Here is a 25,234-nt window from a genome sequence, read left to right on the forward strand (position 1 = left end):
ATTGGAAATACACCATTCGAGTGGACCAGACAAAGAAACAAACTTCTCTCAAACCCGCCCTAACCACCTGCTTTGGCAGTAGAGCAGCCCACGTGGGGCCCATTCAACTTACTTCCAGGCATCAAGTCAAAGTGCGGCCTGCCTTCCTCAGTAGACACCAGAGCAGCTAGTTTTCCTTCCAGCATCTCTCCGTCAATGAACTTCCCGTACAGTGCAGTCCTCTCATCCGGGTACACATAGGCTATCTTCTCTCCAGTCATCTCCCCGTCTTCATTTACTTCCCCTACCAGGCTGCCTCCATCCTGAGGGGAGAAACCAAAATCCAGAAAAATTACATAGAGTATTGATCCATGTGACATGCATTTCAAGAAATTTCTCTTGTGCACTCTCATGGTGAATAGCGCGAATATGGACCCTAGCAGTCTAAGGGCTCAGAGCTCTTCACAGGAGTGAGAAAACACATCCAGCCCTCAGAGGTCAAACGGCACAAATCCGAGTTAGAGCGGCAGAGGCTGAGGAGCCTGATGATCCCGGGACAAGTTACGGATACTCCATCTTGGTCTGTTATGTAAGAACCAAATCTGTCCTGTTTGTAATATTAGTTATAAGCAATAAAAGGACATAGAACTCAGTGCTACTTGGGGCCATTATCAAATGTGGTGAGTCTTACCTACTATCCACACCATCTCCTCGATGTTGAGTTACGCATACTGGTCAATTAAGAAAATCTTTAGTTCAAATGTACTTAAGAATTAATTTAGTGTACATGAGTGAAGAGCTGGCTGCATTTTCTAAGAGATAAGTAAAGGGACTTACGGATAACTTTTGGAGTTAGAAGAAAAAGTGAAAAAAGATCAACGAAATTGCACTTGCTTCCCCATCAAAGTCTATCCCCCATTCTTCTCTATTTACTGCTCCCGTGGGCCTCCTTCTCAGAGAGCAGCCAGCTGTGCGTCCTCTTTAACTGCCATTCACTCCCTTCTTAAGGGTCATTAAATGCTTTAGGGGCAGAGGCTGGCAGAATTCTACATCCTGGTAAGTGCCAGGGACACAGTAGGTGATCCATAAATACTTTTAGAATTGAACTGGGATACCCCAAAAATCTAAAAAATAATCTAAAGGTGCAAGAGATTTCTTCCTTCCTTCCTTCCTTCCTTCCTTCCTTCCTTCCTTCCTTCCTTCCTTCCTTTTTTTTTTTTTGCCACTCAGAAGGTCCTGATGGTATGACTTTGAAAATCTAAGACCTTGGTGGGATTGAATATAACAACAGTAATGCCAGGACATGGGTTATTTCCCCAACTCGGAGGTTCTAGGAGCAGCTACCCACAGTCAGGGATGTAGGGTGACTTCTGCGTGACCCCCATGCTGCTCTTACCGAGAGCCAGAGGGAGGAAGTGATGCCGGGTACACGGTGTACAGTTCGCTGAAGCCTAATTGCTCTTTGGAGAAAAAAGGTTATGAATTAAGAAAAACGAACCCCAGCACTTCCATACAAAGAACAGTCCTTGGAAGCGTTTTTTCCCGGAGAGAAGGTGCATCAGGGATATAATAGTGCTCTTTCTCCTCCCCGAGTCACTTCTTAACAACCCAGCATAACGAGAATGGTACTTTTTGCAAAATCTGTCTTCAGGCTTTCAGCGATGACTGAGCTGACGGGGGTTAGGGTGTTCGTGCTTCAAACAGGCCGAAATGAATAAAAGCCAACATTGCTATTTATTCTGTCTTGCTAGGGTCTCACTATTTTTTTCCCCTTAAATGCTTTAAGCGTCTGGTCTTGGAGGCAAGTGAATTTTTTCCTGGAATGATAAAGCAGCGATTTTTTATTTCCTAAAGGGGTTATGAATTTTTAATTAAAAACCTGCATCACTGTTCCAAGGTAAAATCTTGAAAGAAAGGAACTGTCCTTAGAGTGAGCTTATAAATACTGCAGGGAGAATCATTATTTTCTCCTCCCCTTGCTCCTGCTTGGACTCCGTGTCACCAGAACTTCCTCCTCTGCTGTGGCAGGGAGTGTTGCTCCACGGCTCCTCCTCTCTGACACCCGTGGACACCCATATCGCTGTTGGGTAAGGGGTTAACAGCATGAGCCCTCCTCCCCTGGGCGAAAGCGCCCCAGGCAGGCCCTGCTCCCCCAGGGGAAACCTACAGCCTCCTAGCTGCTCTGTCTGCGGCTGATCCACCTGCTCAGAGGGGAAGGCAGAAGCCCATACCACGTCGCCAATCCCACGCTGCCATAATAAAGCCCCACATCCCTGCTACTTACGCCTATTTCTGAGAGCCCAGGGATGGGATTAGCGCCCTCCACTGCCAACCGACACCAGAGAGAAAGCAAGTGTTGTGAACCAAGTTCATTTGCAAGCTTGTCTCTCTCCAGGGCTTCCTTGCGAAGGCAGAGTCTTCTCTTGGCATTTAACAAGAGGATAAGGCTAAAATGTAGCTGCACATTTAGGTTTCAAAATGCAACTGCATGGAGTAAGGTAGGCCTATTCACTTAGTGCAACTTTGATGTCCCCTAGGGACTTAACTGATCACAGTCACAAGTAAAATGATAGGTAGCGAGAGAATCCGCTAGTCCATGTTTGCGTCTTCCCGGTACCCATCCGCACGCAGGGCGGCCCACTTTCCCGGGCTTCAAAAATCCTTGTCACATCGGCAGCAAGACACTCACTCTACCTACTCCCGAAGCGGGACAGTGTGTCTCTCTACCACGTCCCTCTTCCTGCCGCTTTGAGGCAGGAGCTAAAGGACTTCTGATCTATTGCAGGTCCTACCAAGAGCGTGTGTAAAGGCTTCAGTAATTATAAAAAAATGTTTTTACATGTTCTTTCCTTATGCCCCGTTTCTAGAACATAACTTCTATTTTAAGAACAATAATCTGTAAGTAGATTTAGCTGGGACTACTTTTCTTCTTACACATGTAACAGACAACTTTTATGAATACTTTTTAATCATAAGAATATAGAGTTCAGAGTAAGAAAAAATGTATTTTGACTGAAGCTCTGGACAAAATAAAACATTAGATAAAATATTTTCTAAGGTCTATTTTCTGAACAATTTTCTGGAAATTCAACAACAACAGATGGGATATTTGAAATGCAAACAACAGATAAGAGTATTAATTCCCAACCAGAGGTTTTGCCACATCTTTTTGCTTTAGTAAACTCCAAAAAGATGAGGAATTGCTGGATTAGTTCTGACATCTGAGCAACGGAATAAAATTAAATGCAACAGCGAAATATTCCACCATCTCTTTCTATACTGTATCAAAGAAATATTTTAAGAAATAATATATTTTCATCTTTATTCATGATATAATACAACCAATTTGTCTCAACTTGCTTTAATCATGAATAATCACTCTTTTCCAAAACAACGCTGAAAAGGACTTCCTAGTAGACGGGAGGGCCAACAACCTCCGTCAGAGGGAGTAACAGTGAGAGGACATAGCTCCCACACTCTTGGCTTCACTCTCAAATTTCACAGCTTCACATTTTCTGACGTAGAGAATACATTTGACTCTTTATTGTGAAGAGACAAAGCTTTGTCTTAAAGCATGCTACTTTCCAGCAAAATGAGCAGTCACAGGGCTTACTGGGTAATATATCCAGCACACGCCATGCCGAATGTTATCCTTATACTGTCCCTTGAAGATCAGTCTCCCGTCTGTGTCGTACTCCTGGGCCAGACCATTGAGCTCTCCGTCCACATAGGTGCCATGGAGAACTCCCCCGTCCTCATAGGTGTAAACTCCCTGGCCCTGCAGGGCATCGTCCACGTAATACCCCTCCAGGGTGCTGTGAGAGAAGGGAGAACAAAAGGGATCATCAGGCCGTGACTCAACTCTCCAAAAAGAAAGGATCACTTCTGAGAACCACGGACCTGTACTCAGCACATCCTCCGGAATTCTGCTGGACTGCTAGGGAAAACACTGCAAAGGACTAGGAACAGAGAGGGAGACTTCATTGCCAGTCTCCTGGTTCCTATCACTCCTTTTTCTCTGCTGGAGGAGATGGACAGGAAAGAAGCCACAGGTGGAGACTGAGAACAGGCCTCATCTGAGTATGTTTCCAAGACTGGATGCCGACCATTGCCTGGCCATAGACATTCTGGTCCACGTGTAAGCTACACAGGCCTCACTTCCTTCAAGAGTGGTAGACTCAAGGGTCTTGCAGTTGGCTTGTATATAGTGGTCTCTAATATTACAGATGTGGTTTAGAATGTGTTAATGTCTACATGTTTGTTTTAAATTATTAATGTATTGTCAGCAACTGATATTATTGGTATCCAATAAAAAGAATCCCCTTCCATCTCTTTGGAAGATATACAGAAATGTATCTGTGCGTGTGTGTGTGTGTGTGTGTGTGTGTTCATGATCATGGAAAATGGGGGCAAGTAAGGAAAATGGCAGGCTAAAGTTTGCCAACATCATTAGCAGCCTGGTAATGTTTGAGACCCATAGTCCTAGACTAGAAGAATGCTCAGAAGGGTGCTCAGGATGACTTTGCAAGTGCCTCTCTATCTCTCTCTCCTCATAAAACACTTTCAGAATTTCAATAGTATGTTCTCAGTGCTAGCCTCCCACAGGCCAGTGTGCAATGAAACTAACTTTACCAAAGAATCCCTTTATGAACTGAACTTTGGAATAAGGGGGGAGACCAACTCAAATCATTTTTTGAATTTAAAATGTAAGATGTTTAGCAACAAAGTTTGATTATTTTAACATGTGTCATTACCATTCACTCATGAATGCAACTAACAACCATTTATAGGGTGCTTTCTAAGTAGTGAGCATTGTGTGAGGTTCTCTAGACTCTAGAATCTAGAGAGCCCAACGGACTGTGTACCCGTGATAGGTGGGATGCAAGGGGCTGTGGGGACTGAGGCAGCTGCACCTGACGTGCCTTGTAAAGTCTTGTCTTGCTTTAATAGATGACAGAATAATCTGTAATTATTAAATGAAAAGTACAGTCCAAATAACGATAGCCTCTGATTACACTGTAATTACACTATTTGTAGTCTCCCAAGGAGATAAATAGTTCTCCCTCAGGTTTGTTTGTACTATGAGTGACAAATGGGTGCACTTTAGCAGAACCTTGCATAAGCCATCAAAAATTCTAAATCAACAAAGTTGGAATTAATGAGATTTAACTGTCATTAGACTCCCCACAATTTAAAAAAACACACACAACCTTGGTGAAAGATAACTAATCAACTGACATAATGATGCAATAAATATTGCAGAAAACTATTTCATCCTTGATCTTCATTTTTAGATTTGCTGGAGTAAATATAGGATGCTCAGTTATGTTTGAATTTTAGATAAACAACAAATACATTTTTAGTAAACATATGTCCCAAATATTGAATGGGACATGGCGACACTAAAATATGTTGTTTATCTGAGATGCCACTTTCACTGGGTACCCTGGATTTTTATGGCTAAACCTGGCAACCAGATTGACCGGATTCTTAACAATGTTCAAAACTGAATTGTATGGCGGGTAGAATTAGCCCCTGATGAACTAGTCTGCCAATATTTCCCAGGTATATGATCAAATCTACAAGGCATGGGTCTTATGGATCAGTTAAACAATAATATGGACTTAGACATATTCCTCCCTAACCATATTCATGGTTTCTTGCAATGAAGCCCATCCTTATTAGTGTCATAAGACCAAGAATAAACTATTTCCTCCCACCCCAACTGACATAAGATGCCCACATGCAAATTCTCCAGGCATTGGAGAGCAACACCAAACAGCATGACTTTCAGCACCTGCCCGAGGAAACAGCTTCACTTCCTTGGCAAATATTTATGGTGGCTTGGATGGCATCTGAAGACAAAAGGGGCACGTTTCCACACCAGGCACTCCAGAGCAATAAAAATGACACGGCTTTGAAACCCTTCGTCATGCAGGAAATAAAAGAAAAGCCTCTCAGCCGGGTGCTGAAGGCGCTAACCTTTCTTTCCAATTCTTTCCTCTTCCAGAGGAGGTTGGCAAGCCATGGCCTGCTGCCTGTTTTTGTAAATACAGTTCTACTGGAGCACAGCCATGCACATTCCTTCCCGGATCCTCTGTGGCTGCTTTCGTGTTGCGACAGCAGAGCTGAATAGTTGCAACAGAGACTGTTGGTGGCCTGAGAAGCCTAAGATATTGACGGTCTCGCCCTATACAGGAAAAGTTTGCTGACGCCTGCTCTCGAATCCTTGCTCACTCTAGTTTATGTACTGGCTCCCGTGCACGTCTATGCACCTTAGCTTCCAAACCATGCTTTCCTTGCTTCTTCCTGTAAAACCTATGTGACCAAACCTTTAAAATCCCCGAGGACACAGTCAGGAAAAAATGTGTGGTCACATTCCCTCTTACCTAGACGGACACATTTGCATTTCAGTCAAATATTACTGCATTCATTTTAAAATTCTCTTTAATATCTGAATACACAAACGTGGTTTTAGAACACTTAACAGTGTTGGCCTTTCCTTTATAGTTTTGGAGTCTAAATGGTTTTTCTACCACATAAGGCATTACCTCTGTTCTCTTCCCCCAATGAGCTCCCTTCCTTTCCCAGGCAGGATAGCCATATAAGAAGCAAGAGAGAAATTTAAATTGAATCATAATTCCACTTTAAATTCCCAGCTATAACCAAATTAAACTGTGATTCTTCATAAAAACATTGTTTTAGGAATTGTTTTATATGCCAGTATATATGAACTCTTAAAATATTTAAAACTAAGTGAAGAAGAAGAAGGTCAACAAGAAACCCACAAACCCTAACCATCTGCTGGGACCCCTTTGACCAGAAGCCCCAGCCTCCTCCAGGGTGTGAGCAGCAGCTGAATGGAGCACCACCATGCTCCCGTCATGTAGTATGCTGATGGTCTTCAAAGGAAGATCTATGAGTCTGTAGGATCTGATTCTTAAAAAGGCTCAAGATGACAGTGAAATATTCGAGAGACGATTCAGTTTTGCTCTCAAAAAACAAATCATAAGAAAACTCTGCTAGTCATTGCTACGGACTAATAATAATAGTAACAACAATAATGATAAAAGATAAGAATGCCTTGAGGGCATTATGCTAAGTGAGACAAGTCAGACAAAGAAAGACAAACACTGTATGTCCTCACATGTGGAACCTAAAAAAGCCCCACTCATAGAAACAGAGAATGGAATGGTGGTTGCCAGGGGCTGCAGGGTGGGGGAATTGGGGAGCGGCTGGTAAGGGGTACAAACTTCCAGCTCTAAGATGAGTGAGTTCTGGGGATCTAATGTACAGCATGGTGATTATAAATCACAATCCTGTGTCAAATACTTGAAACTTGTTAAGAGAGTAGGTCTTAAATGTTATCACCACACACATAAAAATGGTAACTATGTGAAGGGATGGAGGTGCAAACTAACCTCTTGTAATCATCTATCTACATAAAACCCTAATATGCAAATCAAAAAAACAGCAGAATGACCTGCAGAACGACTGGTCAGTGGGGGGTGGGGCCAGTGAGCGGGCGGTGCCAGGCCACCAGCCAAGGTGGGTGCCAGCGGGCCCCCCTCCCCTGACTGCCCCCCCAGTCACTCCACAGATCAGCCCTGATCACTGACCAGGCCTAGGGACCCTATCCTATGTATTGGGAACAGCCTCTTAGATTTAAAAATTAAAACCTAGCAAGGCTACTCTAACACTGAAAAAACAGGATGATGCAGCGATGACATGCATTGACTCTGGCTTGCGCATTTTGTGGTAGGCTCTGATTCTGACACTTATAACTGTGTGACAAAGCCAATTACTTAACTTCTCTCTGCTTCAGTTTTTCTACCCATAAGATGGGGAAAATAGTACTATTTCCTCAGAAGGACCATGTTATGTACTACTTTTTATAATCAGGGCAAAAAATGTAGCTGCCCATACAACAACAAGATGCCTTTCACCTGTATGAAAAGTATGGTCACTGGTGCATGCAGTGTCCCGGATTGCGAGAGGCATGTCCGACTGCCGGTTTAGGCCTGTAAACCAGCAATCAGAAATCCCCCGAGGGGTCCTGGATTGTGAGAGAGCATAGGCTGGTCTGAGGGACCATCCCCCGGACCCGAATTTTGTGCACCATGCCTCTAGTTTCTCAGTATATGGGTGTATCAAATCATCACACTGTACACCTTAAACTTAGATGTGTTGTGTCCACTGTATCTCCACAAAGTTGGGAACATGCAGATACACCGTAACAGAAAAAATAAACCCATGCTCTCCGGTGAGTGCCTACCAGGTGCCCTCCCATCTACAGGGTCCTGACAGGTTTTCTCTCCAGTCTTCACAACAGCTCAGAGCAGTAGGTATCACTATCCCCCTTTTATCAACGAGGAAGAGGCCAGCTTGCTAGAACAGGGCTCCTCTGAGCTGCTCCTCAGAGAAACCTCCCATCAAACTGCCAGGCTCCTACCACATCGTTCCTGCCCCTGCAGGAACGTCACTGACTTCACCCCAGGATCCTTTGAAAAATTATAGCTGATGAGCGGTCACCAATAAAGTTGAAGCGTGGAAGAGAGGCCGTCAGGATTAGAGGAATGTCCTTGCTCTGGTTAGAGGAGGGTACTGATGTAATGAGAAGGGGGTGGCTCTGCACCAGAGCTCACCTTGGATTGACTCTCAGCTCCAACCCTTCCTAATGGGGACCTTGGGCAAGTTAGCTAACCACTACATGCCTTAGGTTCTTCATATGTGAAATCGGATTATAAAACCGATTTCACAGATTGTTAGGAAGGCAAGTGAGTGAGTGACAGGTATTCCAAGTTATCCATCTTCTCCACTCCCTTTCTCCTCGTATGTCACAAAAATGTTTGCCTTCATCAGACTGTTTATTAGGACACAGATGAATGTATTTGTTGAGTCTGGTGCCAACAAAAGCTGGATGACTGTCAGGAACGGAGAAAGACTTTTTCTCCCTTGTGTGGGAGGCTGGAGGACATGACTTCAGAAGTCCATTCCCACTCCAGTTTCTCTGCAATGTGACCAAGCACTTTCTCAAAAGCCAACACAAGAAGTTCTGCATAGCTCTGTCCCCTAGAACCCATCAGCCTTTCTCAGTGGCTCAGCGTGTGGGCAGCCTCACTCAGGTTACCTGGCCAATGATAAACTACAAGGAGCCCTCTTAGCCGGACACATTAATGCAGCAAATCAACTTCAGAACAGGATGGGCACAGGACAGTGACGTCAGGAACAAGAAATAATACTTGGAAATCTAATTGGCAGGGAAGGAGAAGCAATAATAACATAACAATAATAAGACGGAATGAATTAACTCATTTCCGTCTCGCAATCAGGCTAAAAACACACACGATTCCCTAATACAGTGGTCAGCAAACTCATTAGTCAACAGAGCCAAATATCAACAGTACAACGATTGAAATTTCTTTTGAGAGCCAAATTTTTTAAACTTAAACTTCTTCTAACGCCACTTCTTCAAAATAGACTCGCCCAGGCCGTGGTATTTTGTGGAAGAGCCACACTCAAGGGGCCAAAGAGCCGCATGTGGCTCTCGAGCCGCGGTTTGCCAACCGCTGCCCTAATATTACACAAGCCAAAGCCAGTCAGTGTTGGAATACCCCTTCCTTGTTTCCATCCTAGGATTTTGAGAAGTCCTGCTAAATTGCCTTTGCTTCCATAATCTTGGCTAAAGTGAGAACAATGATGAGAAAAATCATTGTAATAAGCATCCAGAACTGAGGATTAGTATGAAAATTACAGAAGTGTGTATTTGCATAGTAAACAATTTCATAACATCCCACTGTGGTCCAGCAAATCCCTCCAGAGCCCCTGACAAAGCCCAAGCCCCTTCCTCCTCACCACGTGGACAGCTTTATCTAGGACCCGAGCAGATGTTAAGAGGTCCCAGGAACCTAGTCTTAGCAATATTTTCTTCTTTCCTTCAAAAAGAGGGAAAAAGGGGAAATAATAGCTGCTTGAAAAGACAATTTTCAAATGAAGGTCGATTTTCACATTCATTCCTCATTTGTGGGATAAACTATCTGGCAAAGGACGAGTGTGGTCTGACTTCAGGTTTCTGACTTAATAAACCTGTTGTAATAACAGCTCTTCTGATCTCATTTTGTCACATAATGAAGGAAAGACTAACTGTTGATTAAGATCTCAAAACTAGCCTGTCCCTCATGGCTCAGGGGTTGAACGTCGACCAGGAGGTCATGGCTCGATTCCCGGTCAGGCCACATGCCCTTTTTCAGGCTCCATCCCCAATGGGTGGGGCATGTTGGAGGCAGCCAATCAATGATTCTCTCTCATCATGGATGTTTCTCTCTCTCTCTCCCTCTTCATCTCTGAAATCAATAAAAATATATTTAAAAAACTTCATTGTTTTAAAAAAATCTCAAAACTAGCAAATAGTCTGAAGCTGAGACAGTAGTAAAAAGGCAAACAATGTACATTTTGACTATTTAAACTTAATTTAGAGATTTAAAAATGGCTATTTCCTTACTTTATCTTGAATACAAGGTAAAGATGCTTGAATACAAAATAATTAAGATGCTTAAAATTTCTGCCAATAGTGGTGACTTTTGTGACATGGGGCTGAGGGTAAAAAAGAAAAAAGAGGAGCACATTCACTTTTTATATTTCTGTATTTCTTGAAGTTTTTTATTCTACCAAACATTTGTCACATATGCAATTAAAAAATTAGAATCTGCTTTTATCTAGGAACTTGGTTAAAAAATTTAACAGGGCCATTTTTCGAGTGATCTGAATATTTAAAATCCTTATTTAGGTTTATCATAACCTGTGTTAAGGGAAAAACTGATTATGGAATGTTCTTGATAGAAATTCACATTTGTATGAAACCTTCTCATAAATCACACACCCAGCTAATGGCACAGATTATGGTGATGGTTTCATGGGCATATGTTTAACTCCAAACTCACTAAGTTGTAGACATTAAATACATACAGTTTTCTGCATGTGAATCATACCTCAGTAAGTTGGTTTTTAAAAAAATCACACACCTGAGTTCAGGTTTTATATAACATTAGAAGGTCTCCATCTAAATCTGTTTCTACACTTTGTGATTAAAAAAAAACCCAAAAAACCTTTGACGGGAACATTAGCCAGCATTACAGGTTAGAACAACTTTTAAAAACTCTAATTTGTTTCCTTACCTGTTTCAAAACTTTGATTTCATCCTTTGTGAGGGAATTTTCCCAGCCACAACCTCCTGACTGGCAGGTAAGGTGTTGGGTTCCCACCTTATTTTACCTAACTCATCAGTCCCCAAAAGTTAGGAGTGGCAATAGGGAGAAAAACTAATAGACCAATGTAAAGTAAGGTGCTGCTTCATGCAGAAACAACCGACTTCTCCATGACCCAATCCTGCACTCTGCTTAGAAAGACCCAGGCATAAGGCTCTCACCACCTTTTACAGCGAATCCCTTTAGCAGGTGTCTCACAACAGGATCAGTATTGGGTTTAAGAAAGAAGGTAACGAGAACCTGTCACCCCACTGTTTCATCACATGTCACACAAGCAGTGATACTGACCTCCTCCCTCCAGGCATCAGTCCCCATCTGCCTGAGGAAAGCTAACAAAGGTAAGCTCTCAAGGTCCTCACTAACACCATCATTCCTTGAGTCTACTCTCTGAGCGAAGTATCTACCAGGGTTTGAGTGGCAGAAAACTAGTGAGTTGGTGCCTCAAAAAAAAAAAAGTCAATGAATTTATTGCTGTCCCATTCATAGTTGTTGGCCTGGTGCTTCAGCTCTGTCATGTCATAACATACATGTCAATTACTACATTTGTGTGACACACTGGGGTGACTGGGTGAAGCTGCTTGGAGCTGGAAGTGACGCTTGACAGAGGAAGGGCGGTGCTCGCGGAGTCTCGGGCCCCACGCAGGGCCCCACGGTGGAGGGACTAGTACTTTGGAACTAACTAACATGCAGCTCATTGTGGGCACACTGGTTTGGAAGCTCGGTCTAGTCCATCAATACTCTGTGCATCAGGTCTGTAAAACAATCCAGTAACCAGCCCTAAATTCCAACCAAACTAACACTAACAACCAGCCAAACCTGCTGCATGTTTTCCTGGAGGCAATCAACTCTGCTTCTCAGACTACCAGATTCAAAGCACAAGTGAGTGTGTGAGTGTGTGAGTGTGTGAGTGTGTGAGTGTGTGTGTGTGTGTGAGTGTGTGTGAGAGTGTGTGAGTGTGTGTGTGAGTGTGTGTGTGAGTGTGTGAGTGAGTGTGTGTGTGAGTGTCTGTGTGAGTGAGTGTGTGAGTATGTGAGTGTGAGTGTGTGAGTGTGTGTGTGAGTGTGTGAGTGAGTGTGTGAGTGTGTGTGAGTGAGTGTGTGAGTGCGTGAGTGAGTGTGTGTGAGTGTGAGTGTGTGTGAGTGTGTGAGTGAGTGTGTGTGAGTGTGTGAGTGTGTGAGTGAGTGTGTGAGTGTGAGTGTGTGAGTGTGTGTGTGTTGTGTGAGTGTGTGAGTGAGTGTGTGAGTGAGTGTGTAAGTGTGTGTTGTGTGAGTGTGTGAATGAGTGTGTGAGTGAGTGTGTAAGTGTGTGTTGTGTGAGTGTGTGAGTGTGTGTGTTCTGGGTGACTTCTACTTTCATTCAGCTCCCACGCTCATTCAGCAAGAATTTTTTAAAGTATTAAATTAGGGAAAGTGCTTTGAAGCCCAGAAGAGGAAACAGACAAGATTCTGCCCTTAAGGAAACTGCTGTCCTGTGGGGGAAACAAGACATTTCTATAACTTACATTTGCGAAATGGATCAAACAATAATTGCAGCATGAGGTAAAGAGACACTTTCCAGAAGACAGCAGTGAGTACACCGCTATGGAAATAGGAAAAGGAGGAAGAGGAAACGTGTCCCTCTGGCAGGGGAAGGGGTCCTGGGAGAAGAAAGCACTGATACCAAATCTTAAAAGAGTCCTCCACGGGACTCAGGTAGCCACCAGGGACTCAAATCAGAGCAAAAGAAAGCAAGCAAACTATCCACCCATTCAAAATGGTAGTCTGTAAGCAAAGCTCTGCTAAAAAAAAAAAATAAATAAAAGTGGGGTGGGGTTTGGGGTAATGGGAAAGAGAAGGTTGGAATGACTAATTAAAACAATATGTCACAAGAACTCTAAGATGGGTTTTTATTGCTTTTCTCACCCCTCCTTAATTCAGATAATTGACAGCCCGAGGAACTGTTAATATCTTCAAAAGCCACCTACTCCATCTACGGAAAAGGGATTCTGGGTCACAAGCCAGTCCCTGTGCTCACCCTTCAATGGTCAGCTTGGACATTTCCCTTCCCAGATGAACTCCAAGGGTGAGGAGCTTCAGGTTGTCACCAGTGCCAGGAGCTGAGGGAGTGGGGCCACGTCCTGTGGAATCCCGTGACTGTGTTAGCGAAACCCATTTCTGCAATACCCAACTCTTCTGTGCCTCTCGTTCCTCTGAGTGCTTGGGAAAGCCACGTGGCCACTCTTTGTTTCTAAAGCTGACATGGTTTAAAAGTCACCGCTGGAAAGCTGAGCCCCTGCAAGCCCATCTCCTTTGAAAGAGGAAAGGCCTACAGTCATTGCAGCCCTCACCAGAAGGTGAGCAGCTCCTGCCCCACAGCGCCCTCATGCGGGAGGTGAGAGCACAGGGAAAAGGTGGCTGCTGTGAAAACGCTTTAACGAGAGGCAGAACACAGAAAATACGGGTGCTGACGTCAGCATCCAGGCACCTCACAGAAAGACCAGCTATCCCAACACAAGCTTTTACAGCACTGTGAGGCCGGAGCTGCGCACCTCCTATGTCTACCTCTCCATTTTCCTGAGCGATCCCAGGAGGAGAAGGAACATGCTGAGAAACGGGTGAAGCTGCAGAACCAACGAGGTGGCAGAATCTTCCCTCAGGATAGCAAGAAACCGGACCCTGAGGCCTGAGAGAGCGGGCTAAGGCATGGAGTGTGCGGAACACCTGGGAAAAAGCGTGTCAGCCACTGCTGGAACTGCACCAACCCGCCCCTGACCCAAATGAGCCCACTGTGTCACTTCCTTGAGACTCATTACCCGAATGAGCAGGTGAAATCTATCAAAGAAATGGGTGACCACCTAACCAACGTGTGCAAGATGGGGGACCTCGAACCGGGCACTGCAGAGCATCCCTTGGAAAAGCACACCCTAGGAGGCAGTGGTGACAGCTAAGCCTTATGCTGGCTTCTCCATAACCACGGGTGACTTCCCTGGTCCCCAAAGCAGTGCATGCATGCATGTTGGGCTCACGATTAACCTTGTCTCTAAGTTGTTACCCAAACATCCACTTAAGTTCTTTCATCTGTATCACTCTTTCACAGAAAGTGATTTGGTACCCTCCCCCAAACGAAATAAAACAAAACCGTGAGTGCTACCTGCCGTCGAAGAAGAAGAATTTCCCGCGTCCATTCTTTTCTCCGTGAACGAAGTTCCCCTCAAATCTGTCTGTGGAGGAGTAGGTGACTGTGCAGAACCCGTGCGGCAGTCCATCGTCATCCAGGTGCCCTGGAGGAAGGGAATCACAGGGCCAACCTTACCATCTGCACGTGGCCCCACCGATGCATCGGAGCACAGCAGCAGCCAGCAAGTCCCATGAGCAGCCAAAGAGTCCCTTCCCTGCTCCAGGGGAGAGAGCAAAGGCTGTTCTCCTCGCCTGCATCAGCAGTATCAACCTGACTGTTCTGTGTCCTTTATGAACAGCGGGTCTACAGTGGAGGCACTTGGACACATTCAGATGTGAACCGAAAATAAGCTTGTCTTTTAGCTAGGACTGAGCGTTCTTATCAGTCACAGCATCTGCAGTGCCTTTCCGTGTACCAAGTACTTCCCCACCTGGTGCTTCTCAAATTAGGAATTAAGACCGCCAAACGGATGCTTAACCAAAATGTAGTTGAGATGACACCATTTTATAGTCTATTGCCAGGTACCTTGTCCCTGCAATGAGTCTTCTAATGCTAGAACTAGTATGCAATATGGTTTGATATGTTATATAGTATGAAGTGGAGGGCTGCTAGCCAGGGGACTTCGGAAAACCCCACTGTGGTTCATTACATTCAAACAAGGGACGTGGCTATGCCTCTGAAACTGCCCGGATAGTTAGATACCTCACTGTGCTAACATGGGAACGGAGTCCTTCTAAGCTTGAACTTAAGCTTAACATTGAACTTACTGCTTCATTTTACAAAATCTTCCAGCGTTGAATGTTTAGTAATGACCTTGTCATATCTCCTCTATAACTGTGTCCAGAGGGCTTATGTTTAAATGCAGCTAGAAGCAGCCACATGGCCATTTAAGCAGTGATTTTGAACAACCCCAGCAGTTCTGATACTGTGATCTCTAAAATGCTGGTTCTGCGTGGGTCACAGACTGGTATATTCTAACATTTATGTTTGTAGTCCAAGTTTAGGATTTTATGATTATCTACATATTTCACAGAACCTGGGAGTCCCCTCACTGGTGTCTCCCCAATCATTCTGGTGAGCTGATTTTGCAGAGGTGGGTGAAAACGAAGGCAGTAGTTAACCTAGTGGCTTTTTCGTGAGTGAATGACCTGGGTCATGGATGAAGAGATACAAAAGCATTCAAAACTGTGGGCAGTGCATGGACATTAAACACTCAAATGTGGCTTCCAGATGGCTCACGGGCATAAAAGAAAGCACAAACCATATCACCACAAGGAACACTTTAGTCTCCTAAAATGATTTCTTCTAAAGCGATAAAAGAACATCATCGCTTGGAAGAGATGGTATGTAAACACTCTTATAAAAAAGCAAAAAGCTCTTTATTTTTATTGTATTCTTATGTAAGCATAAACTAACAATGGACAAATATACTATTTTATTTCTACATCTGACTCTGCATAGAATGTTACTGAAAATATATTGCGATAAAATGTGGCTACTTAAATAAATCACAGTTGATGTAGTTCCTTTCCACTCAATACAGGTTTTTTTTTTTTTTTTTTCCTACCAAGGGCCAGGAAATTAATGGTCAGGAGGGAAATAAGCCATAATTGCTTTCTTCTTGTTCAAAACCCAACTGTATGTGACATAATTCAATGACACCTGAGCCATGTAAAACAATTTGGAAAATTATCTTCTAAATATCTACTGATGACATTTCTAGCATCAAAATAAATTAAATCTGCTTTTAAAATTTTCATTAAAAAACAGGTACAGCTAAACACTTTCTTTTATGAAATAATGTTGGGATCAAATTCAATTTAGCTATTCACATTCCTATGAATTCAGCAGTTTATTTTTGATGTAGGTATGAACACTCATTTAAGCCTTGTATTGAAGTATTTACTAATTTGTTGGAATACTTTCTCCATAGAAACAGTTCACATATTTCAGACTTTAAAAAGTTAATCTTTATTATTCTACTTTAGATCAAGAGAAATATTATGATAACCATGAACATTGAGGGGGAAAAAACCCCCAATGTAAATTCATTTCCACCTTCCCTCAGTCACAATAGTCCTGTCCTATCTCTCTATATAAAAGCCTAAGCGACGGTCGCAACCGAAACAACTGAACGGATGACCAAACAGGTTGCGTGGGGCGACCAGGCCAGAAGGGGGGTTAGTGAGGGACCAAACAACTGAACAAGCAGGCTGCGTGGGGTGACCAGGCTGGCAGGGGGGTTAGTGAGGGCCGACCAAACGACTGAGCAGCGGGCTGCGTGGGGCGACCAGGTCAGCAGGGGGGACAGTTGGGGGCGACCAGGCTGGGGGGGGGCAATGAGGGGTGACCAGGCTGGCGGGGGGGGGGGCAGTTGGGGGAGCAGTTAGGGGCAATCAGGCAGGCAGGCAGGTAAGCAGTTAGGAGCCAGTGGTCCCGGGTGAGAGGGATGTCCGACTGCCGGTAGTCAGACTCCCCTGTGGGGTCCCGGATTAGAGGGGGTGCAGGTTGGGCTGAGGGACCCCCTCCCCCCCCCCCATGCATGAATTTCATGCACTGGGCCTCTAGTTTCTGAATAAAACACTGCAGATGCATAGTCAGCAGTGGAATTTAGATAGCAGAGAAGATGGAAAGTGTCATGTAGCACACTAAAAGCACTTGAGGGTCAGTACTGATCCAAATGGGGATGAAAGCAAAAGGATCAGCCTCGCTCCACGAGGGCTACTTGTTTTTGGTTTTTTAAAAAATATATATTCTATTGATTTTTTACAGAGAGGAAGGGAGAGGGATAGAGAGCTAGAAACATCCATGAGAGAGAAACATTGATCAACTGCCTCCTGCACGCCCCTCACCGGGGATATGCCCGCAACCAAAGTACATGCCCTTGACCAGAATTGAACCTGGGACCCCTCAGTCTACAGGCCGATGCTCTATCCACTGAGCCAAACCGGCCAGGGCGAGGGCTACTTGTTTTATTGCCTCTTCTGACAGGTCAGTGAAGAGGGGTCCCGGCACCTTGCTAGTCTTTAGGGAGAGAGGAGCTGTTGAATGACGGTCGTTTCTCCGGTGGCATCAGAAGGAAGTGCTTGGACACCTGACACTTCCCTACCATTCTAAAGGGTTAGCTTGCTTGTTGTGATCAAGTCCTGAAACTCCCTCTGTCAGTCCATTGCAGGACCCCTGGTTGGCCTGTTTGTTGTTTTCTTTCGAAAGGAGGAGATGCGATCAATGAACAGGATCAACGAACAGGAGCTAGATATTAAGGGTTGTCAACATTTAAGACTTCCACCATGGATGTTTAATAGCCAGAAATTGTTATCCTCACCGTAGAACTTAATCTATAAAACACCCATAGCAGCAAAGAGACTTTCCAAAGAAAGAAAGGGACTGGGTTGCTGTGCCTCACCTCTCCTTTCAACGTCAGTGCTAGAGGGGCCTCTGGAAAGAGTCTTGTTCAGATGCCATCTGGGCAGTAGAGCAGGTCATAGTTGTCTTGTTGGTAATAATCAATTTAATGGAGGGGAAACTGATACACAAAGAAGGAAAAAGTCTGTGTTCCTTACTCTGCATTTGGCATTGGGTTATGTGCTTTCCTGTTACCTAAATTGAACCTCACGACAATTTCCCAAGTGCCCATCACGTAGACGAGGAAGCCAATGCTATGTGGCTTGCCCCCGAAGCACATGAACGGCTCTGGATGTGCTCCTGAATGCTGAATGCCCCTTTCCCAAGTCTTTCCATTCCCTTTCTCTCTGGATAAGGGAAACTAACAGAACCCTCCCTCCCCACTGCCCTGCTCCCCTGCTGATGGTGGAAGCAGGCACCTCTAAATAGGTAGGTATGCCCAGGTCCCAGGTCCCAGGTCCCAGGTCCAGCAGGGGAAGGGCGTTTGTCGTGAAGATAGTCCTTGTAGGGCCCCCAGGACTTGCAACAGCATTCCTACCCCTTCCAAGTGTTACCTCACTCAAAGAGAAACACCAGTCCTCCTTGCTCCGAGCGAGGCCCATTTCTGAAATGCGCCAAGTCAACCAACAGCCTTCCAGGCCGGTTCCCATTAAATGGAGGCTGAACAGCAGGCCAGACAACAAGGGAGCGTCACTGGGATGACTGCTCCGTGTTGATGATGCTGTCCCAGCTCCTGTCTGCAGCGCGATCTAAAATATTTATAGAAGTTAGAGAAGGGGGGAAATGCTAACAGTCTCACAGTCTACTTTTTTACTTTGTCCTAGTGATCACTCTCTACTGAATGGATAGAAAGTGAGATTTTCCCGTGAGTTACCTCTGAGCTTTCTCCTTATCCTGAGGAGAGCCAGGCCTGTCTGTGTTCTGTGCCGTGATGGTACATCATGTGGGCAAGGCAGACTCCCTCGGCATCAGACACCGGGCTGCTTCCCGCCTCAGGCTCACTCACAGATCTGAGAGTGGTGTGTGTGTGTGTGTTTCCCTAAGAACAAGAGACTCTTTCATGCATTGTTGGTTTTGTAGACTAGAACTGCTGACACACAAAAAATAATAATAAAAGGCAAGCTTATTCTAGTCAGTGCAAAGAACATGCCCTCATGATGATGCATTTACCCTGGTTGTTGAAACATAATTTGATTTTTGAGAGTAATTCTTTGCCAGAGCTCAACTGTTAGTTTAGGGTCATAATATTAAAGCATGGCCACAGGGAGAGGGCTGGTACATGGAGCCCACATTTTTCCTAAGCCTAGAGCATGAGCATGAGAGACAGGCAGGAGATGTTAGGGGGACAGTTAAAATATTCTTGATATTTTGAGGGGCTTAAGGCAGTGCAACTGAGATGCTTGTTTTCCTTCTGGCTCCTTAGTTCTGTTTTTCCCTTTTTTGTCTCCTGTATGTTTCCAGGTCTTTCCATTCTTTCCTGCCCTCAGAAGTGCACATTGGGACTATTGCAAAGAGCCCTGTAGGTGATTCCCACGGCTTCCCATGGCTTCCAGCTCAGTCCACGCCCGTGGCGGGTGACACAGCCGCCTTTCCTGTCTTACCCTCTGCTCTTGTCCTGGACCCTCTGTTACAGCAGAACCAACTGATTTGTCACTGGAGGTGCCTGCATAATCCCACCCCTCTATCTCTTTACTCACAAAGTCCCTGCTCAACTGGACTCAACCACACAACCACCTCTCTGGGAGCTCTTTCCCCTCCATCTCCTTCCCGGAGCCGGAAGTAATATTTACTTCCTCTCAACCACCGTAATTCATCTGTTTAGATATATTTATTTGAGATTATATCACTTCCCACTGAACCAGTGAGTCTCAACGAGATTTTACAAATCCACAGCAGGAGCTCAGGAGGAGGTCTGGCCTCCAAGGCCCAGGGCCAGCTGCCTTCCCAGAGGAGACAGCAGGGCTGGTACACAGACCCACAGAGATACTCCACCTCCCAGTTCCCCTTGGGAATTCACCCCCTGGGAGCTCAGAACTTCAGAGCCACGGTTCTGCCGTGACGGAGAACCAAAATGTATATGATGTGACAAAAGACATTTCAAGTCCTGAACAGACCAATTTGTTCCCCAGAAGAAATTTCTTCAGAGGAAGAAAAAGGATGTCTGTTGCAGAGTTAAGTTAAATTCTCCTTCCCCAAATACATTTTTTCCCCTGAATGTCACTAAACCCCATCAGAAGTAGCCTAAAGAGTTACCACTGACAAAGAGTGATACTGACATAATATTTAACTGTTGCTTCCAGGCCCAGTTCCCAAGTATTTCATATATTTGATGACTCATCAAAAGTAAAAAATACGAAAAATGTAGCAAGATAGTCGGGTACAGTGAAGAGGGGTTCTGGAGGTCCAAGCCTGTCTTGCACCCTCTTGGGTGGCCTTGGATTAATTTTTAACTTCTCTATGCCTCAGTTTCCTCCTCTGTAAAATTCAGATAATATTAGTACCCACCTCGTAAGACTGAATATATGTGTGTGTGTGAAACATTCAGCACAGAACCTGCACAGAATAAGAACTAAACAATTATAGCAATAATAATAATGATAATAATAATGATAGCTAAGACAATGAAACTACTGAGAACAGAGGCTTTGTTGATGGCGGGGTAGGTTAGTTGGTACTTGAATACCAAGATATTCAGACTAGCTTTATGCCAGTCCCCCTGCATGTGCTAGATGTGAAGTAAAGACTATAAGAGATGCCACTTAAAAGGCCATGCATGGCTGGAGAAAAGCCCGCTGGTGCAATGTCTTGTGTGTGCACCCGTACACTCTGGATGCTGTGCGAGTTTGAGCCGTAGATGCCTCTAAGGACTTTTAAAGATTCTGTTACTCTGTTTAGCGTTAGGCACAACTGAGTGATCATGTGCCCTGGATTGCCCCAAATGTTCACGTTATCCCAGCCTAAGTATATACATACAAAAGTTTCAGGGATAAACATTATCATTCATCTGTATTCACTACAGAGTGATCACCCCCCAAAGCCTCATTACTACCTATCACCATACAATTGACCCCCTCCATTCCTTTCCTCTGCCCCCACCTCCTCACTCTCCGGTAACCACTGATCTGTTCTCTGTAGCTGTGAGTTTGTTTTTGTTTTACCAGCGTAAGTATTAAACCTCTCTCATTCTCAAGCATTTCCTGATTTTGGAGAATAATGTGTCTGGTCACCCTATTAAACAGAACCTTCCTCGTTTAGATAAAGAATGCTCTCTGTTCCTATGAATTGCATAAGCTCAAAACAACACTGCTATATTTCTAAAGTTGTTTGTTCACAAGGAGCCTAGGGACCACAGACTTAGATTTCTAGGCAGCTTCAAAGGAGAAAGTTGTTTAACCTGGGGAGTGCAGCCCATGATCAAGGGTTTGCATTAAAATTTTACAAGCACAAGTAAAAGTAAACTTTAAAGAATGAAAGTAAGCCCTGACAATAGAGAAGAGCATTTTTTTTCCGTTTATCTTTCTTAACAGGAAGGCACAAGAAATCAATAATGTAAGTTGTAAGAAGGCTTCCAATGGATGGACTCCATGTCTTTGGGCCCCATTGAGGCCCAGCACAGGCCTTGCTTATCAGAGAGATAAAGAGATAAAGTTCACAATATTGTGAAATTAAAACAATAAACACCCTTTGAAGCTGGTAAAGAAATATGTCTTAAAAAAAGAAATATGTCTTCATAGTTACATTATAATGGATACCTTTTAGAAATTTCAGAAATATTATTCTAATCTCATCCCAAGACCTCTGGAGCACTGCAAAAGGAGTCAATGATGTTTTATGAAAACCAAAAAAAAAAATGGAGTTCTCCCAATCTATAACAATAAAAGCCTAATATGCTAATTAGACCAGACAGCGGAGGACCTTCTGGACATCCTTCCGGGAGTCATCTGGGGGGTCCTTCCAGATGACGCTGGGGCTGCCAGGGCCGAACCCCTTGCACGATTTCATGTATCCCGCCTCTAGTGCAGGAATAACTATGTATCTTTATGCATGCACAGTATTGCCACTTTGTTTTTCTTTTCCATTTATGAGAATATGCTTAAACAAATGAGATAGAAACCCAATTCAGCCAAAAACTAAAAATTATGTACTTAGATGCTTACTTTAAGATATTCTGGGTTCTAAAGTTTTACAAATAAGTATACTGCATAATATTAGTACCCACCTCGTAAGACTGAATGTGTGTGTGTGTGTGTGTGTGTGTGAAACATTCAGCACAGAACCTGCACAGAATAAGAACTAAATAATTATAGCAATAATAATAATGATAATAATAATGATGGTAATAAAATATCATTATTATTATTGATAATATGTATGAATGAAAAATATTTTTAAAATAAAAAACATATCCTGGAATTATACCACACAGCATTACAAAACATCACGACGTACTGGCTGCGTAGAATCAAATAAATAAATACGCCAAAGCGTATCTTCTGGTATTCACGGTTACAAAATCTTAACATCTCATGATACAAACAGCGAGATTGTATAACATCCCCACCTCGCTTTTTAGACCTAGCAAAAGAAAAAAAAAAAAAAAAAGAGGTGGAGAAACTCGGCAAAACAAAGTGGCGAGAGAAGTCGGGGAGGGGCGCTAGCAGAGAAGGGGCGGAGAAATTCGACACCGAGGCGGTGATATCACCCACAGCCAACTGCATGGAATTCAGAAAGTTAAGTGTCACCCAGCAATTTGGGTCCCGGCTCGCGGCGCGCCTGCACAGCGTGGCGGCGGCGGCACCCGCTCGGAAGCAGGAAGGGGGAGGGGGCGGTGTGACTGAGTTCGCTCGGGGACAGCGAGGGGAGGGCCACCGCCTCCCGGTCGGCGCGCGTTCCAGCCCCGGGTCGGGAGCGTCGTCCCTTGCCTGGCAATGATTTCATCTTTTCAGAAGAACAGCCGCCCGGCCGCGGCTGCCACGTGCCTGGGTCGGCCCAGTAAGCTGCGCCGCCGACCCACCCGGACGCGGTCGCGGTCGCGGTCACCGCGGCGAGCGGAAGGAAAGGGCTGGCGGCTCGAGAGGGGCTCGGGGGTGCCACACCGAGCCGGGGCATTGCTCTGCGGAGACCGCGGGTCTCAGGGGGCTGTCGCCATGCGCACCCCCACCTTCCATCCCTGAAAGGGCTAAGGCCAGAGTGTGGGGCACAGCTCGCAACTCCGACGATGGGATGCGGGCTGCGGGCTGCGGGCTGCGGGCTGCGGGCTGGAGCAGCCGTGCTCTCCCGGGAGCCCGGCCCGGCCGAGCGGGTTGCCGGCCTGCGCCCCGCCGCGCAGTGCGCGCTCCCGGCGGCGTGGCGGTGGCTGTCCGCCCCTGCCTGAGCCGTGCAGTCGGCCACCCGCGTAGGGGACAGTGGCGGTCACGCGGGTCACCCGCCACTCCTTCCGCGTTCCGAGCCCTCGGCGCCTCCTCCCCCGACCCCAGAGAAATGCTTGTACCTTCCACCGCCTCCTCCACCATCTCGTCGTCGCTATCCATGGCGGCTGGGGACTCTGCCCAGCTCGGGGCCGCGCGGCTGCCTCCCGTCCCTCTGGGTGCTCGGGCGGCTGGGCGAGCGCTGGGGCTGAACCCTGCGAGTTTGGAGGAGGAGGAGGAGGAGGAGGAGGAGGAAGAGGAGGAGCAGTCGGGGCTGGCTCGCACTGCCTCCCCCTACAGCCCTTTCGATTCCTTGGCCTTCAGCTGCCGCTGCCGCTGCCGCAGCCGTCCCTCCTCCCTTCGCCCACTTGCCCCTCGCCTCCGAGGCTCCGGGGTGCCGCCGTGGCCTTCGCCGCCGCAACTTTCCCCAGTAATAACCCCTCTTTGTTAGCGAGCAGCTGATCCGCTGACATCACCCGGCGCCGGTGCGCTCCCTCCCTCGCTGATTGACAGTTCCCTGTCCCTTCCCAGAAGTAAGGCTCCTTAAAACGAAAGGCGCTCTGGGTCCGCGCTGTCTCTGCGCCCCAGCCAAGCAGCCCCCCGGCCCATCAGGGTTTCTCCTCAGCTTCTCCGCGTCTCCGTGCGCTCCGGGCGCGCCACGCGGTCCTGGGCGTCGAGGGGGTCTCGCGGGCACCTGGGACCGCAGGACCCGCCCTCCCGGGCTCCGCACTCGCGACCTCCAGCTGTGCGGGGACACTTGGAAGTTCGCCGTCTGTGCCTGCCAGCAACCCCCACCCCCGACAGACTCCAAAGAGCGAAGGACGCTCAGGCAGCGTTTCCGACGCTCCGGCGCCTCGACTTCCTCTCGCCCACGTCCCCACTTCACCCCGTTTGCCACCCGGAGCTGCACGAGTGCAGCACGCACGGGAGCGCAGGTGCTCCGGTGTCGCCGCATCACACCAGAGTGCGGGCTTCCCGGATCCAGGGGGTGACATCCAGCCCCGATTCCTCCTTCCTCCGGACTGCGGCTCCCACCCCGGCGCGTCCAGTCCCCGCCCTCCTCGGGACCGCCGGGAGTCTCCGTGATTCGGAAAGCCAGCGAGTGCAAACGGCTGATGGCTCTGTATCAGGCAGGAAACCGCCGCACGGAAGGCCCGCTGCTTCCTCCTCGTGGTGTGGTCGTGGAAACCGACCTGACGAGGAAGGACCCCCGTCCGGCGCGCCTCCTTCTTGCGCCTCCCGCCCTGGATGGGAGATGTCTCCAGCTGTCATCCTGTTTTCCAAGTGGCAACCATTCCACAGATTCGGGCTCTTCAAGTGGAGAAAATCACGGGGCACCCGGTTCCCGGCCCAGACATTCACTGTGGCGTTGTCTCTTACAGGTGGCATGAAGGGCGACTGTAAATAGCTGCTTAAATAGATGCAAATGTACACAGTGTACCGTGGAATTGCCCGGTGCTGCTCTGGGCATCTGCCAAGAACAGCTACTGCTCAGCGGAGGGGCGGGAGAGCGCAGGGAAAGTTGTTCCATTTTGTTTTCTGAACAGGAGACTTCAAAGTCCTTCCAGCACACGGGAGGCCACGCCTGGCTTTTGGGCTCTGTGCTTAAATGCCAGGTATTTTTATCGAGTACTGTGAGTTTCTCCTTAAATTCAGGTTTCCTCTGTGAAAAGGAGAACAATGTTAGGGACATTTGTTCCATATACTGCCAGGAATTTCAACCCCTTTTGACCGTTTTAGAAAGACAGGGAGTTAGGAGACGGGTTCTGGCGCCAGCCCGAATTCCTCCCTAGGAAAAGAGGCCCGGGCTACAGTACTGGGATACTGTCCCCTCTGGCTTAGCCTACCAGTGGTCGGCAAACTCATTAGTCAACAGAGCCAAATATCAACAGTACAATGATTGAAATTTCTTTTGAGAGCCAAATTTTTTAAACTTAAACTTCTTCTAACGCCACTTCTTCAAAATAGACTCGCCCAGGCCGTGGTATTTTGTGGAAGAGCCACACTCAAGGGGCCAAAGAG

At 46.2% G+C, this 25,234-nt stretch overlaps 1 protein-coding gene across 2 annotated transcripts in view; it reads right to left on the bottom strand.

Annotated features, from left to right (window-relative positions):
* The window catches only part of SETD7 (SET domain containing 7, histone lysine methyltransferase), a 41,038-nt gene extending 16,463 nt beyond the window's left edge, over positions 1-24,575 (bottom strand). Inside the window, exons 1-5 of one of the 2 annotated variants that reach the window (XM_080672467.1) lie at positions 24,406-24,575; positions 23,296-23,427; positions 14,373-14,502; positions 3,593-3,794; positions 113-302 (exon numbers count right to left, since the gene is read on the bottom strand). In XM_080672467.1, the coding sequence (XP_080528593.1) occupies positions 113-302; positions 3,593-3,794; positions 14,373-14,502; positions 23,296-23,427; positions 24,406-24,484 (733 nt within the window). In that variant the 5' untranslated portion in view covers positions 24,485-24,575. Of the gene's footprint in view, positions 1-112; positions 303-3,592; positions 3,795-14,372; positions 14,503-23,295; positions 23,428-24,137; positions 24,362-24,405 lie in introns of those variants that run through there. The other variant, XM_080672468.1, reaches the window with a different exon arrangement.
* Between the last annotated feature and the right edge of the window lie 659 nt (positions 24,576-25,234).

This window comes from Plecotus auritus, assembly GCF_963455305.1.
Source record: "Plecotus auritus genome assembly, chromosome: 6".
Taxonomy (NCBI): domain Eukaryota; kingdom Metazoa; phylum Chordata; class Mammalia; order Chiroptera; family Vespertilionidae; genus Plecotus; species Plecotus auritus.